General features: G+C 34.4%; 2 protein-coding genes across 2 annotated transcripts in view; both read right to left on the bottom strand.

Moving 5' to 3' along the window:
• LOC134228706 (dynein axonemal heavy chain 2-like) overlaps positions 1 to 3,308 on the bottom strand; it is a 36,460-nt gene extending 33,152 nt beyond the window's left edge. The window contains 4 exon segments of the mRNA XM_062710385.1: positions 68 to 416; positions 2,215 to 2,339; positions 2,573 to 2,783; positions 3,222 to 3,308. Coding sequence (XP_062566369.1) covers positions 68 to 416; positions 2,215 to 2,339; positions 2,573 to 2,759 — 661 coding nt within the window. The 5' untranslated portion in view covers positions 2,760 to 2,783; positions 3,222 to 3,308.
• Positions 3,309 to 4,982: 1,674 nt separating this feature from the next.
• Positions 4,983 to 16,128, bottom strand: LOC134228705 (proline-, glutamic acid- and leucine-rich protein 1-like). Its single transcript, XM_062710384.1, has 18 exons — positions 15,981 to 16,128; positions 13,855 to 13,916; positions 13,423 to 13,528; positions 12,556 to 12,702; positions 12,204 to 12,275; positions 11,730 to 11,783; positions 11,334 to 11,487; positions 11,125 to 11,227; positions 10,872 to 10,959; positions 10,548 to 10,627; positions 10,251 to 10,358; positions 9,871 to 10,003; positions 9,024 to 9,162; positions 8,797 to 8,852; positions 7,286 to 7,494; positions 6,501 to 6,781; positions 5,387 to 5,841; positions 4,983 to 5,094 (listed from the first exon to the last, which is right to left on the bottom strand). Exons 1-18 carry the CDS (start codon positions 16,092 to 16,094, stop codon positions 5,041 to 5,043), a joined length of 2,415 nt encoding a protein of 804 aa, XP_062566368.1. The 5' UTR covers positions 16,095 to 16,128; the 3' UTR covers positions 4,983 to 5,040.
• Positions 16,129 to 16,207: the final 79 nt, after the last annotated feature.

The following is a 16,207-nucleotide window of genomic DNA, read 5'->3' as shown; positions in this document are numbered from 1 at the left end:
TAAGCAAAAAAAAATATGTTACCGGTACTTTTAATTAATAGAAAAAAATAAACTTTGTGAAGGATACTGTCTGGCCATGTTGTGTTCTCAAAGAAGATTGGAGCATATATGCCCATCATCATTCTGAGCAAGCTCTCAATCTGATTTCCTTTGATGGTGCCGTATTGTACTTTGTTGAGGAAAGTTTCTGCATTGAGTTCTTTAATGCTGCTGGCTTTGATGAAATAAGTCAGCTGGTCCACTAAATAGGCTGGGATGGCATGTTCTACCAGGAAGCCTTTGTACGGGTCCATGTAGGCCACCATCATTTTAGTACCCGGGTCATTGATGAATTGATTGATTGCATCATCATGAACTTCCTTCCATAACTCCTCTGTCAAACCTTGAACTGTGATTCTTTCTTTGATCAATGAAATCTGAACAAGAAAAGAAAGAACTTATGATCATTTCTGGAAAATATAATATGTGACCTTAATACATTACTATCAATTTCTAAAAGTGTTATTATTCTTTAAGGAAATTGGACCTATATTGGGGGTCGACCTTTAAAATCTCTTAACAATATCAGGAAGCACTTGAAAAAGTTTAAATTTCAGAATTCTTCAATAACAATTTAACATGAATATTCCTGTATACTTAATACTTTTGCTACAATTACTCAATCTGTTACTGTGCACTTGGCTTTTCCTTTATGCTGCTTTCTGCAATTGCATACTGTATAATACATTTTGTATTGCTATTGTACTCCTTTTCTTTTAACTGTATATTATGTTTTTAAACTCTCTAAGTGATAAATACTTTTTTCTATTCTCTGAGTAACTGTTCATTCCTAGTTACTGTAACTTTTTATATGTTACTGTGCACTTGTGTTTTGTACTCAGTGTTACGTACAGTACTCTGCAGTCTTCGAAATAATAATGCCCGGGACCTGGTAAATTTGCCAGCGGGCATGTGAAAATTCTCAAATTACATGCCTGAAGTGCATGTTGAATTTTCTTTTGATTCACAATGTTTATTTGCTATTTCTTCTGTCGTACCCCAGTTGTTCGCGTAAACTTACTATATAATGTCTTAAGATTGCCAGTCTTTTACGTTACAATATCTGTACGACCTGTCAAATGATTGTCAATTGTAATCATTAATAAAAGTGTTTAATTTAACCGATTTGTTTTCTCTTCGTTTCTTGCTAAATTACGATATGTCTATTGATACCACGTGCAGTGGACTGCTGCCATGATGATCATGAGGGTGCGTCGATTTACCCAAATGGACCCAAATGGAACCCAAATGGATCCCAAATGGACCCAAATGGACCCAAATGGAAACTCAAATGGACCCAAATGGAATATAAAATATATATATTATATCGTATTCTCAAGTTTTTACTTATTTGAAATATAGAAAATAATGAAATTAAAACAAAAAGAGAATATTTTAATATCATTATTATCTTCAATTGTATTTTTAAAAATGCGATTTAATTCTATTTGTAATAACTATTGAACATACTTGAATACAAAACTGAAGTATTTGATATTTCTTATGGCCGTAGGAATGGATGGGGGGGGGGGTGGGGGGAGGCCATGCGGTATATAGAATACTATCAAAACTTCATGCTTCAAAATACAATATTAGAGATTAATAATTTTTTTTAAAAAATCCATTTGTAACTGTAAGTTCATTATTTTCATCATTTTAAATAAGTATTAAAATACGATAACACATGTTTAATATTCCATTTGATTTCCATTTGGGTCCATTTGTGTTTCCATTTGGGTCCATTTGGGTAAATTGACGCGCCGTGATCATGATCCTATTTCTGAAATTCAGATAAGCTATACCGGCCAACAAACGACCAGCATGCGAGTCAAAAGTTTTTAACAAAAACGCATACGAAAATGGCAGACATGCAGGCCATAGTTGATTTAAAACTCTGAAAACAATTTAAACTTAAGATCGGGAGAATTTAAAAACAGAAGCACTGTCCTTATAGTTATTACAAAAACCTTGTTTTTTTGTTGCACAATCATATCTGCTATATAAATGAATTTTGAGTAGGGCATGTACAAATTTCATTGGGCTGGGTTAAAATGATAGATATACATGCCCAAAGGGCATGTGCTGAAAAAGAATTGTTGTGAAGACTGCTCTGTGTAACTGCATGTACACTGTGTATTACAACACACTCTGTGTTTTCTCTTCTCCTTCACTCACCACACTGGGTCCCTTGTCCTCCTCCTCCACTTCTTCTTGTTCAGTCTCTGGCTCTGTTTCTACTGTCCCATTAGATGTTCCTGCAGCTGTTATGTCAACTTCAGTTGGTTGTAAGGCACCATTTGCTGGTGAAATATGAACAATGTATACGAAGTGAATTAAACAATTATGAAAGAGATCAGAAATGTAGATTTCTTACTTGGCTAAATTTTTTTTAATTAAGTTTCACTTTCTGATTTCACAATATGTGAACTTTTTTCTGTAGCTAGATCTACATGAGTAAAATATACAGTATGTGTATAAAGTTAACTTTATAAATGTGGCATATTGTGGGTGACACACAGAGACACCGACTTACAAGCACCAGCGGCCTGGGACTCCTCCTCTGTGATTTCCTGAGCAACAGGTGTGGGATCTGTTGGCAATGGAGTATTACTTTTAGAACCTTTTGGTGTTCCACTTTTCGAACCACGTGGGGTCCCAGCTTTGGAGCTTTTCCTAGAACCCCCTTTTGGGGTTCCTGTTCGAGAACCTTTATCTGACATGTTATATCCAGAGCATCAGCAAGTCTATGAAATATAAGTTAATGAATTAATAAAAAACAAAAACAAAACAAAAAGCCAGTGAGTTTGATGGAGACAATTAATACATCTTGCTTTTAATATAGTTTTCACAGAAATATAGTCTAGCTAATGCTTTGATTTCATTGCTTGAAATTATATTGCATTGGTTGATTCAAACACCTTTCTACATCTGCTACAAGCTTGTTTATATAATACTGTGTAGCTACGCAAACTTCATCAGTAAGTTTATCATACATTTAGATCTAATGGCGGTGTTTGTTGATCCATGTTCACTAACAAGTTAAGCGTAATTTAAAATTCAAAAGAATTTCCCGTAAATTAGTCTAGAGTATAGACAAATTCCATAAAGATTCAATTCACTGAAATTTTACGATAATAAAGCTTTTAAACAATACAATATTCAGTTTTATCTGCATCGTTTACCTTAGCGACCACCTGCTCCTGTTTAAGCGTTATTTTAATGTCACGTGATAGGGCAACGGCATGCGATAAAAGACGGACTGCAGCAACAACGACACAAATATTCCGAACATTCTTTTTGTCTTATCGGAAATATTTATAAAGGTATATATATTTAGGAAAGCATGTTAGTATTAATAAAAGATTACACACATGTTCTTGTAATTACGGAAGATTATCTCATAATTAATTAAGAAGAAAATGTGCATATAGAACCGAGTTGCACAATCAATGTAAAAGCGTTCAGTTTCTTAAAAATGAAATGTGCCGTATCGAAACGTGTTCTTAGAACCTAAAAAAATAAAATAAAATTCTACCGACAAATGTTATTTTGATAAAAGAAATAATCACAGGCACGTAGTATCTGTAATCGGAAGGAGGGGGGTCTCATAAATTTTGAGGTCAAAAGGTCAAGGATCAATGTTATAATTTTACATTCACTTTGTGTGTAAAACTTTCATTTTCGAGCATTATCTTAACCTTAGATATTTGCAATTATTATCTTATATCTCAGCTTCAAATGACCTATAAAAAAAATCCTTTAGTATTTTAGGTCAAAGGTCAAGGTCATAAATTTATATATTTGTTAATGGAATGTCATTTCAAGATGACGTCTTAAAAAGTTGTTGAACTTTTGTAGTTAATTTTTATATCAAATATAGCAAATGTTTAATTATGGCCAATAGAACCATTTTATTTGAGATCAAAAGTTAGAATGCCAAAGTCAGAAAATCTTTTTCCAAATAGTGACTCAAGTTTTCATTGAGCTTTCTTCAGTTAGATCTAATATCAAAACTCCCTTTGGCCTAAGGTAGACCCCAGTACATTAAAAAGGTCAAATATCAAAATCATTAATTTATACATGTACACTCGGTTTTTTTGTAACACTCCTTTTCATGCAATATCATTAAAAAGCCTCTTACCTTTATCTTCTTTCATCTTGATTTTTTTCCCTTAAGATATTGCAGGTACAATTTAACTTCACTGTCTCAAACACTGATATAGATCTCCAGTACCATTGATAGATGTCAAAGTGATTTAAAAGTCCTTACTATCAATGATATCTTGAATCCTGAGATATCTCAAGATGTTCAAGGCACAAGGTAACTGCACCGTTAATATTGTATGTAAAAGAATTGTTGTGCTTAAGAACCTTTGGGTCTTCTCTTTTAAAATTAAATACATGGAGATAACAAACAGTAATCAAGCTCAAAAGTCTATTCATACATTACAAACAGGAGCAGAGCAAACTGGAACCTCTAAAACATCAAATAAGGGATCAGATACCATGGAGGAGTGAGCATCCCCTTCTGACAGGTCACACTTGCCATGTGCTCTTCATCATGATTGAGAAATAACAGAAAAAATCTGTAAACAATTTGGTGTGTAAATAATGGTCTAATAATTAGTATTAAAAATGTTTGTCAGCATTTGGCTAAATGATATATGTTTGATGACAAGGTCATAGCATTTTATACAGAACTTATGAAATGATAACTTTAAACAAGACTATTGATATCCTTGTTTCATCAACTTGTTTGTCAATAAATTACTCCATTATAGAAATTGTTTATAAGTACATGTATATCATGCTCTTGCATATCAAATCAACTGAGAGCATAAAATCCATATGCAGGTGATAAGGATATACTGTTGCATAGGTATGGGAAGTTGACGATGAAAAGATAAATCATAACAAACTAACACAAAGATTTTCAAGCAACATAGTATCTCTTTATTGAACATTTAACAAACATTAATATGCTGGGATACCACAGCTGGTTTATTCTGGGTCCACGTCTGCAAACGTCATTAACATGTCCTCCAGTTCATCACTCTGTAAAAAAATGAATAACAAAATTAATTTCTCTCAAACAGAACTTCAAGAAACTCTATGAGGGGCTTTAACTTTTTAACTTTTTTGCAAGCAATTATGACTGGTCATAAGGGATCATATACATGTAGATTATTCAGCATGTTGGACCCACAAGAATAACTGAAATTTCCTTAAATATCAAATCCAGAGATTCTTGGGCTGCAGTGACCCTAATGTTGTTCAACATTTTAAAATATTTCTGTTCATTATATTGAATTTTTTAAATATTTCTGTAATATCTGTAAAACTCTACCTTAATTTTGTCTGAATCGTCCTGGATATGAGCTTTGCTTGAGTTATCACTGTCACTAACAGGTAAATCAGATTTCTCCACCAGATCACCTGTGCTGTCATTGGATGAATGTATTTCTTTGTGTTCTGTAACTGACTCTGAAGTCTGCACCTTGTTTTCAATCAGTTCCACACAAACACCTACAGGTGCCTGTAAGTCCTGTATAGGATTTGTGGAGTCCTCTTCAGTCCCCACCATTCTGATGGATGCCTCCACCTGTTGACCCTGGGATGGTTGAGGTGTCTCTATGACCTCATTTTCTCCCTCCTGATTTTTGGGAGTATCTATGACCTCCACACAAGATGAGTTGCTGTCAATTTCACTTAGTATACCCTGATTCTCTTCCTCCCTTCCAGTTTCCATGCTCTCAATGCCATCTGTGTTTTCTTCTACATCAGGTGATAGGTGACTTGAATCTGAAACAAAACATGATAGAATTCTACTTAGCAGATCTCTCCACTTTTTTCTTCAGCTTAATTTGCTAAAGCTTTAAAATATCAAATACAATTGAACTTCATTATCTAAAACATGAATATCTCAAATACTATTGATACTGTGGACTTGTTATTGGTTGTTGGGGACCAATGCTCATCAATTCCATGGGTCATTCTTACCCACAAATTTACATGGTCATCCCATGTAAATATTTATTTTGTTCCTTGAATCTACCATATTAACAAGTAACCTACAAAACCCCTCAATGAACAAGTTTCCCATGCCCCACCCCCCCTCAATTAGAATGATTCCATAGTATTTCAAAGCCACTTTGTCATCTCAAATTCTCAGATACATGTATTTTTAAATTTTTTTTCTCTGTCTCAAATATTTATTTTGTAAACACATTGAATTCCTTGAATCTACCATATTAACAAGTAACCTACAAAACCCCTCAATGAACAAGTTTCCCATAAATACTGCCCCACTCCCCCTCAATTAGAATGATTCCATAGTATTTCAAAGCCACTTTGTCATCTCAAATTCTCAGATACATGTATTTTTAATTTTTTTTTCTCTGTCTCATCAAGTTTGTCTATAAAGGAATCAGAATAGGTCCCAATAAAGGCAGCATGTTTACCTCGTGTGTGATTGGTTGAGTGAGCTGTGTCGCTGTTTGTCTGTTGACTAGGAGATCTATCATTGCCTGTTGTCAGTACAATGTTAGACACTCTTTGATTGGTTGAGTGCTGTGAGTCACTGCCTGGCTGTTGACTGTCACTGCCACTTGGTGTCAGTATGCTGTCAGACACTGGAGGAGTTATCTTCTCCTGAGTCACAAATCGTGTGGCAGTCAAACAAGGAGCCCGAGGATGTATCAGAATCTCACAAACTCTTTGTGCTTCTATACAAAACGAGGAATGGCTAAAACATTTGATAAATAATCTGGTTTTGCCAACTGTATCAATACTGTATTTGTTTAATTGTATATTGCTCAACATTTCTCACAAACTCTTTGTGCTTCTATACAAAACGAGGAAACCTGGAAAACATTTCCAGATAATAATCTGGTTTTGTTACTGTATCAATACTGTATTTGTTTAATTGATGAGATGTAGATAAGACATTGCTCAACATTTCATCTTAATTAAAAATTACACAGGGATTTTAATGATTTACTGTGTGTCGCTTTTCTAGTTCATACTGTAATTTCTGATTTCTTGAATTGGATTGTGAAAAGTAGTTTTAAAATCTTCATCCAATTGGTAGACATCTATAACATTGAAATCTATGGCACAACTCTTTATGATTAATCTGGCATTTAATGACAACCCACACTCTTCTTGCATACTAATGCTGATGATTGCCCTTTTATGCAAAAAATTGATAGATAACTTCTATCTAATTCAGAGGTGAAAACAACATACCTGTAGATTGTCATCTTGCTCTGCTATTTTGAATATGGCCACTGCACACTGTAGAGGTGATGACCCTTCTTTGTGTGGGGTCATCACACATGCCTGTAGGACCCTCAGTAGGTGGAGCCTACATCTCCAGTTGTTGTAAGGGAATAACTTGTCAGGTCCACCTCTGTACACTGTCAATGCTGTTGTGATAATGAAATCACACACTCGCTGCAATGAAAAATTAAGTTTACATAAAAAAATAATTTTACAGGACAACATCTGTATAAAGAGCTTTTCAAGTTGAACAAAGGCCCTTATTATGATAGCATCAGAGTATCAGACAGCAATAGTTTTTAGAGATGTATTATCTTCTTTCCTAATATTTATTTCCTAGTGAGGCTTGAATGTGGAGCCACCTTGTTCACTGATATTTTCACAAGACTTTTTTCGTTAGAATAAGAGGGTAAAGTATGCTTGTATGTAATTGGTAAAACTGGTAATTGGTAAAAAATTAGTTTACAAGAATTATATAGCAAAAAATAATCACAACCTCAAAGGAGTTTACAGTCACACAAAATAAAATTCTGCTATGATTAAGGCTCTTGATTTGGTTCAAATACTACACACTCTTGATCTAGTGTAGTTCTTGGAAAATTGTAAACCAAACTGCCTGACGGGCAGATAATATAATATTCAGACAAGGATTTAAAATAAGAACTGTTTTGACCTTTAACCTAGAAGTTTGGTTCAAGGTCAATGCCAACCCTTTACCTAAGGGCACTGGTGATGTAAAGTTAACCAAAACAGACTAAACAAAATATGAGACCCACCAAGAATACAAGAGATGTTTGTAAAACACTTATGCCCCCCCTCCCCCCAAATTGGAATTTTTCCAAGTCCAAAAGAGCATAACTCATTCAAAAATGGCGCTATTGTACCCAAAACAGAACTTGACCTAGATATTCATCTGATAAATCTGTATACCAAATTTCATTTCAGTACGTGCAACCTCTGCAAAGAAAATTAACGGAAACTGCAAATAATTGGAATTTTTCGAAGTCCAAGGGTTATAACTCTGTCAAAAATGGTGAGATCGTACCCAAAACAAAACTTTACCTACATATTCATGTGATATATCTGTATATCAAATTTCATTTCAGTATGTGCAATGGTTGCCAAGAAAATGAACTGAAACTAAGTGGACCGACAGACCGATCGACAGACAGCAGCAAAGCAATATGCCCTCCCTTCTTCGAACGGGGGCATAAAAAAGATGTTTCTAATAAATTCTGTCCAATTTGGAAATTCTGTCAGATTTGGAGAAGTATGTATGATGCATGTTCTCAGTTTATGCAAAACAGCACCATGTGACCAAAAAAAACACCAAACTCTTGAAGTCAATATATTCAAGGAGGTGTTTCTATCTTGAACTTGAGTATTTGCCACTTTCAGAATATATGAACATCAGTTTTTTTTTTAAATATTTTTTCTTGAGACATGATTCAATAATATGACAGTAAAATCACCTACCTGAAAAGTTTTGGTCTTCATTTTGACTCCATCTGCAAGTGTCCACCAGTACAATGCTTGAAGAAACAAGATATATCAAGTTAATACCTTCTATTTAGAAAGTTACGTCCACAAATTGTGCTTTATTTGTAAATTACAATCTTTAATTGCTGTATTCTTCATTCATGTGTATTAATGTTTTGCTGATCTACAACTGTACAATAATTAACTGAGCTGTAATCAGTTACCTTGTAAAGCACATTCTGTACAGGTACTGGTCACCCTGTTAAGCAGCTCTGTGGTTGTGTCCACCTTATCAGTGTTGACCATCATTTTCTTTTTCTTGGAAGGTGAAGGCTCTGCCACATTCTGTACTTGAAGTGAACTCTGATAAAAAAAAACAACAACAAAGAAACAGTTAAACAAAATTTCAAATCTGTCTTTCTGTAATATTTCACATCTTTGATAAAAAGTTCAATTGCACTCAATTACTTCACAGTCATACATATATTATTACTTATGTAGACACTTAGAGGGGTAATACGGAAATATGTGGGGTCCTTGAAAAAATACATATTGGGCGAGGCGTAAGCAGAGCCCAATATGTATTTTTTCTAGGAACCCACATATTTCCGTATTACCCCTCTAAGTGTCTACATAAAAAATTTATACTGCCAATGGTTCTCTAAAAAACTTCATTTTTTTCTGAGTTATATACAGATCGTTCTGTAACAATTGCTACATTGTGACGTCATTTAATGTTTACATGACATCAGTTATTAGGCTCTTTGCATGTTCAAATGAAAACAACCTATCTGTGCAGTATGGCACATGGAGGGGGCATATTGATTTGATGTGTGGTAGGTAGATCACGTGGAGGGGCACATTAGCAATATGAGGTGGGTAGACAGCATAACATTATGCAGTATTCTTCTCGACTAATGAAATTTCACAATTTTTATCACAGGCAGGATAAAAACTGTTACATGGTCCTTACCCTATACTTTAGTGATTTACAGTTCAGTTGTATCTGTTACATGGCCCTTACCTTACACTACAGTGGTCTACAGTCAGTGTCTGTTACATGGTCCTTACCTTACACTCCAGTGGTTTACAGTCAGTCAGTATTTCCTGAACCAGGTTATCTTCCTCCCTCACAGTTTCCAGGAAACAGCCAGTAGATTTCATCATCGTCTCCAGAGTTCTATACACAGCCTGTCTTAGCTCTCTGTGTAACAAGGTCATAGTGATGAAAAAGAAAAATTATGCACTAGCTCAAAAAAAAAAAGATGAGCTTATTATTTGCTCTGTCAACAAAATTTAATAAAAGTAAAAAAAGAAAGCTTGTATAATATCTAACAGGTTTAAAAAGATTTTCTGTGCAATACCTAAATGGTTTTTAACTTATTTAAGCTTGTACAACATCTACATGTATAGGTGTATTGTTTTTTCACATATTATAGCCTTCATGATACCTGAGTGGCTTAGCTTGTGTGTATGCAGAGTCAGAGGAAGTCCGTATCAGCTCTCTTGTTAACACTCGAACAACTTTCTTGTTGTATGGCAACATCAATTTTTTACAACTGAAAACAAAAAGAAATTCTCTTGATTTACAATATGCAGTACAAGTACATCCAGCAAGAGATGTTTCCTTGAAAAAAAAAATTATCAAAACTAAATACAGCTGTCCTAACAAGTATACTCAATTTAAATACTGGCCAGACACCAGCCTTGCATACTGGGAATACCCTAATGTGTATAAATTGTCTGACCTCTCATACAGGGCATCAATAACATCCACTGCTTCTCTGTGGAGGAGTAGGACAGAGCTGTTCAGTGAACTCACCATCCTCTGAAAGATTTAAAATCATCAATGTCTTAATGAAGGACAACAAGAAAATGATAAAAAGTGAGATCTGCAGGCCATAATGTTCACCTAAATTTCAGAGTTCAGAGAAAATGTCTTAAAAAACATAGAATGTGAATTCAGATACTCTAAATCTCATATACTGTAATGAAATCCTTGGTAAAGTATATAAGTTAACTCCTAAGATCTATGTATCCAAGTGTCTATATCAAAGAAAGTTACAACTTACTAATTGGGCGTCATCTACAGAGAGAACTTTATCAACAAAGTGGAGAATCCTCTCAACAGGCAGTTTTATCAGAGCGGGGAAGGATTTCCTACAAATGTCAGAAAACAAGCTTACTAATGTAACAGTTTGTTTTCAGGAGACGTAACAAAAATACATAAATATGAATTTTAAATAAATTAAAGAAAACAAATTGTTTTCTAAAAACTGGTTTATACACTGTATTTTATAACATTTTTGTGAACTGAAAATAAACCTGAGCATCCTCTGGAGACACTGCATGAGAATACTGAATTGTGTCACTGGATCTACTGCCCCAAAGGATTCTTGGATACCATCTTCCTCAGTCATTGGTAAACCTGTTGATGAAGTTTCAGTAATGTTAATTAAGGAAATGCACGTCAATAAATATAATAATAAATTTGTAACTATCAGAGATTAGAGGTGGGAATCAACAAGCATCACCTGAGTTGGGTAGGTCTCTGTAGATGTGGTCAGTTATAGAGTGGAGGTCGTTTAACAGGTGAGTGACCTGTGAACTCCAGCCCTCTGTGTATTTGATCCTCTGATTACCACTGGTGCCACAGCAGGCCAACAGACAGAAGCACAGCACAGACTCCTGTAAAGAATAACATCAGCTTACTTAAAATAATAATTATTCAAATGATCAAGATCAAAGTCTACCACACCATAACACTCATCAGAATAACAAATATCTTTCTAACAAATAAACATGTAACGCAACCTCTCAATTTGGTTTGGATTAAATTCATCAAGTCGATCTTGAGAAGACAATTAAAATTTTCTTTTGGACATCTTATACAATACCCCCCTCCCTCACACACACATTAATTTTCATACCTTGGTCAGAGAGCCAGAATGAAGTTCCTTTTTGATAAGGTCTTCAATTTTACTCTAAAAAACAAAACATTTAAAATCATAAGTAGGCATACAAAATTATATATTATCTTATATGTATATACACCAATTTTAATAATTTCACTTGGAATATGGAAATGAAATGATTTCCCTTTCCATATACCAGAAGGCAATGTTAAGAAGCAAACCCCCGTCCCTATTTTTAACATTATATGCACACAGATATTTAATATAGAATGACTCATCTTTTTATGAACCTCTTAAGCAAGCAATTTTAACATCTCTTTTATATGTTTGTTAAGGGGATATATTCAGATGTTTGTGTTTTTTTTTCACTTGAAACATTCATTCATCCAATCTGAAAAACCTTTACTCACATACCCCAAAAAATAAATATAGATATTGTATGTCCCTTGTAGTGTGTTTCCTGACACTACAGAACAGTGTATCACCTACCTTAAATGGTCCACAGGCCCCGCCATAGTGAGTTATACAGGCGTTCAGTACTGCTATAGATTGTCTCTTCCACTGTTAATGAAACCAGATAATTACACACACAAACATCAATCAGAAACTGCAAACAATGGGATGCTATGGTTAATTTTCATTACTTCGTATTATCCAACTCATTTATTTGCATTTTGAGTTCATAAATTATAAGAAACCATTAAAGAACAAGCAAAAATTTTTAATGTTTGTGTCATTTTGAACAACTAATGTAGATTTTAATGTGGTGTGTGTCACTACCTCTTAAATCTAACCCCTAGGTGCCTAAATTTTTCATAAAACATAAGATTGATATACAAACCTCGTCAGAAGCTCCCAGAAGCAGAGGAATAAGCTGGGGTATAAATGTCTGCACAGCTTTCTTTAGGGAAATGTGGCAGGGTGATATTCTGATGATCTGACAACACACATGACAGGTCAGCTTCAGAACCACCGGGGGCTCCCTCGACTACAATTAGACAATCACTTGAAGTGCCTAGTATAGGACAAAATTTGCAGCTCTCCATATGAGTGAAAAATTTTTGAGAGGGACATTAAACAATATACAAACAAACAATATTTATATATGACAGTAAATAACTTGACTACAATTTACTGTTCAATGTAGATACTTCCTAGTACATGTATTTACTTCTTAAGTGAAGGACAAGTCTGTGTAACTTGATCAAAGATCAAAGTCAAAGAAATTAAAATAATCTTTTATCTTATAGACTTCATTTACTTAAAACAGGTGGAGAATGATTGAAGGAAGACACCTGCAGTGTTGGGGTCACTTTAACAAAGGTAAAGGTAAAATTGTGACACTGTGATGCAATAATCTGGACATATATTTTTTTTATCTATAGACTTCTTTTTAAGTGTAAAGAAGGGGATGAATGGCTAGAAAAAAACAATCTAAATTTTGGGTCACTGGGACAAAGCTAAACGATTATTGATATGATCTAGATATGCATTACTTTGAACTTTAACTGAAAACAGAATTCATAAGTCAAAATATCTCATTTTTAAATCAAAGACTCAAAGTACCGGTAAGAAAAAAATATACAGACATGCAATAGATAAAAATCTGGAGTAAAAACAAACTCTGCAATCTCAGAATCTCAGTCTGACTACAAAATCTTTGCAAAAGTATTATACATCTATTTATATAGAAATAGATAGTACTTACCTGTAATATGTGAATGATGACTTTAAGCCAAGTGGACATGTGTTGGTTTAAATCTTCCGCATCACATTGACTGATGAGACTGGTCAAAATCAGCAAACCACGAGTCCTGTCAACATATACATATAATCTGATATCTGTACTGACATTTTTTGTTGTTTTTTTTTATACATGATTTCATTCTTTTCTTGAATTCTTGTTGACCTAAGAAACACTACAGAACTGGCCTAGAACTGATATTATAAAATACCTTCTACTTGAGACAAGCTCAGGTGCAATAAATCATATCTATTTTTATTTAATTTGATAAGAAATAACTTATCATGCTCTTATTGTAGATATTCGATAAAAAAAAATTAGAAGAAATTTCTTGTCTGTAAAACATGGGGGGGGGGGTTTGAAATTACTACTAAATGCATGTCATAAGGCAATTACCTATTACTAGCAGTGTGGAGAAATGTGTGCATCCTCCCAATCGTATCATGAAGGTTTGACTTCTGAAAAAATACACACTTCTAGAGTAATTATCACAGGTATATCCAAAAAGGTATTTATATATATAATTTTTAAAGTTAAAACACCTCTGATGGAATGTGGTCTTTGATGCTGAAATTAGATGCTTTATAATAGTAGAATAAGCACCATTTGCTCTGCAAGCTCTAACAAGAATGCTTCAGTGTTTTCCCTAAGAACCGGCTACCGGCAAAATTGACCACTTCAATTGACAAAACTGCCGCTTTGAAATAAAAATTTGCTGTAAGGTCCATAGAGATTCTGTTCATAAACCTCTGCCCCTAGTCTGTTACAACTGATCTCTAACCCTTTACTTTGAAATAAAGGGAAAACACTGATGCTTGGGTGAAGATGAAATTTGGACTGTACACATTGATCATGTAATGGTTTGGGCCGTGTATTTCAGCCTGGCTAGCTCAGTCTGCAGAACACCTGACTAGTGATGCAAGGATCCCTGGTTCTATTTCCAGTCCAGTCATACATTTTCTCCTGTATTGCTGGACTGTTAAACAAATTCAGGACCCCTGTATCACTAGTTAGGTGCTCTACTGAGCTGCTCAGGTTGATATCATTGGTCCAAACCATTAAACATCTGATTTCTATGAAAATTTGATACAGGGTCAAAATGACATTGTAAATCTTGTGTATTCATAGCAAGCACAGCGAGGCGGAGCGAACTGCCACTTGCATAGCAGGCTCCATAGCGGGCTTGCATTTGGGTTGAAATATACACATTGTTCAAAGAAATTTTTATCAGTCCACGTGAAAAAATTCCAAACTCCCAATAATCCTTTGCAGTGCATAGCAACATGGTGGCTAAAACATAGCAACAACTTACTTAAAAAAATTATAAACAATGTTTTAATGCAATCTCCATACCACAAAAACTATTGTTTGCGTCCAAAGCCAATAGGACTTTTTATTTCACATTATCCTTTCGTCACTTGGGTATTTGGGATTTTGTCGGAAACCTTTGAGAAGTTTGTAATCTTGATCCGGATGCATGAGAAGTGATTTCTTTTAGTTCTTTTTTCTTTCATTAATTTTTAAAATTTTTAATTTAATTTTTTAAAATTGAAGTGAAGATAGCCAGGAGGTCTGCCCACTAGTGCAAAGGTTCACTAGTTGGACAGTCTACTAGTGCGAAGGATCACAAGACCAACCGCCCACTAGTTTGAAGGTTCACAAGTCCAAAGGCCCACTTGTCCGATTGAAAAATGGAACAAAATTAATAAGAAGAAGAAAACCTTTGTTGATTATCAAAAAAAGTGCTTTGACATCAGAAAAGAAAGTCAAAAATAAATATTAATATTGAGAAATACACAATTTTGTTCACCTCATATTTCTCACTTTGTATATCCTTGTATTTAATTGTGTTAATTTATGTTATGTTATTAATGTTCATGACTGTATGCCGACATGGTACCGTATATACTCGCCTATAAGTCGGTTGTATTTAATAAGCTTATATATAAGAGGGACTGACCTCATATAATACCATTCATTTTATAGCTCGCCTATAAGTCGGACATAGAGTTTTGGACCAGAGATTAACTCCCAAAAATCCGACTTATAGGCGAGTATATACAGTAATTGTCAATTTTGTTCATAAACCTCATACCCTAACCTGTTACAACTGATCTCTAACCCTTTACTTTGAAATAAAAGGAAAACACTGATATATACCATATATAGGGCGAACAAGATATTGGGCGAAAAATATTTCGGGCGAACGGACTCTGTGCGAACGGACTCCCGCGAACACGTAGATCGGGCGAACGAACCCGATACCCCGATAGCCAGTATATATACAAGCATCATGCAACTGTGTAGAGGTATATTGATATTACATAACTGCACTCGCCCTAGCGGTCACATTGTAAAACATATTATACAGAAAGGTGGGATTTATCCATTTTTGACTTTATTAGCAACTTATTGATAAAATTACAGATGTTTGGGGAAGATATCAAATTGCAGAAAAAACATAATCTTTTCTTATTTCTTTGTGAGGTATATATTAACATATCAAGTTTAGCTAAACTTGCAGTGAATTTAAATATCTGAGAGTCATTAAATCTTCTTAAATGTATAACAAGATCCTCATATGTCAAACTCTTATCACACAGCTTGCTCAGCATGACATTCATGGAGGCTGCCATATTGCAAAAATCTTAGTTATCAATGCGCTTCTAAGCATAGCACGTGGCGAAGGAGTTCCGAATGGATTTAGAATGCATGAAATCATATAGTTGTTAGGAAGGATTTCATTGGT

This window comes from Saccostrea cucullata, unplaced genomic scaffold (assembly GCF_032062105.1).
Source record: "Saccostrea cucullata isolate Sc308-1 unplaced genomic scaffold, CSIRO_AGI_Scuc_v1 ctg54, whole genome shotgun sequence".
Classification (NCBI taxonomy): Eukaryota; Metazoa; Mollusca; class Bivalvia; order Ostreida; family Ostreidae; genus Saccostrea; species Saccostrea cuccullata.
The sequence above is the reverse complement of the archived record's forward strand: the minus strand, read 5'-3'. Positions and strand labels throughout refer to the sequence as shown.

Excerpts from the sequence above, each read along its gene's own strand:
- LOC134228705 (XM_062710384.1), bottom strand. The coding sequence starts at position 16,094 with ATGGCAGCCTCCATGAATGTCATGCTGAGCAAGCTGTGTGATAAGAGT. Across the intron at positions 13,529-13,854 it reads CTCCACACTGCTAGTAATAG|GACTCGTGGTTTGCTGATTT; the intron begins GTAATTGCCTTA and ends ATATGTTGACAG. Across the intron at positions 5,095-5,386 it reads ACGATTCAGACAAAATTAAG|AGTGATGAACTGGAGGACAT; the intron begins GTAGAGTTTTAC and ends ATTTTTTTACAG.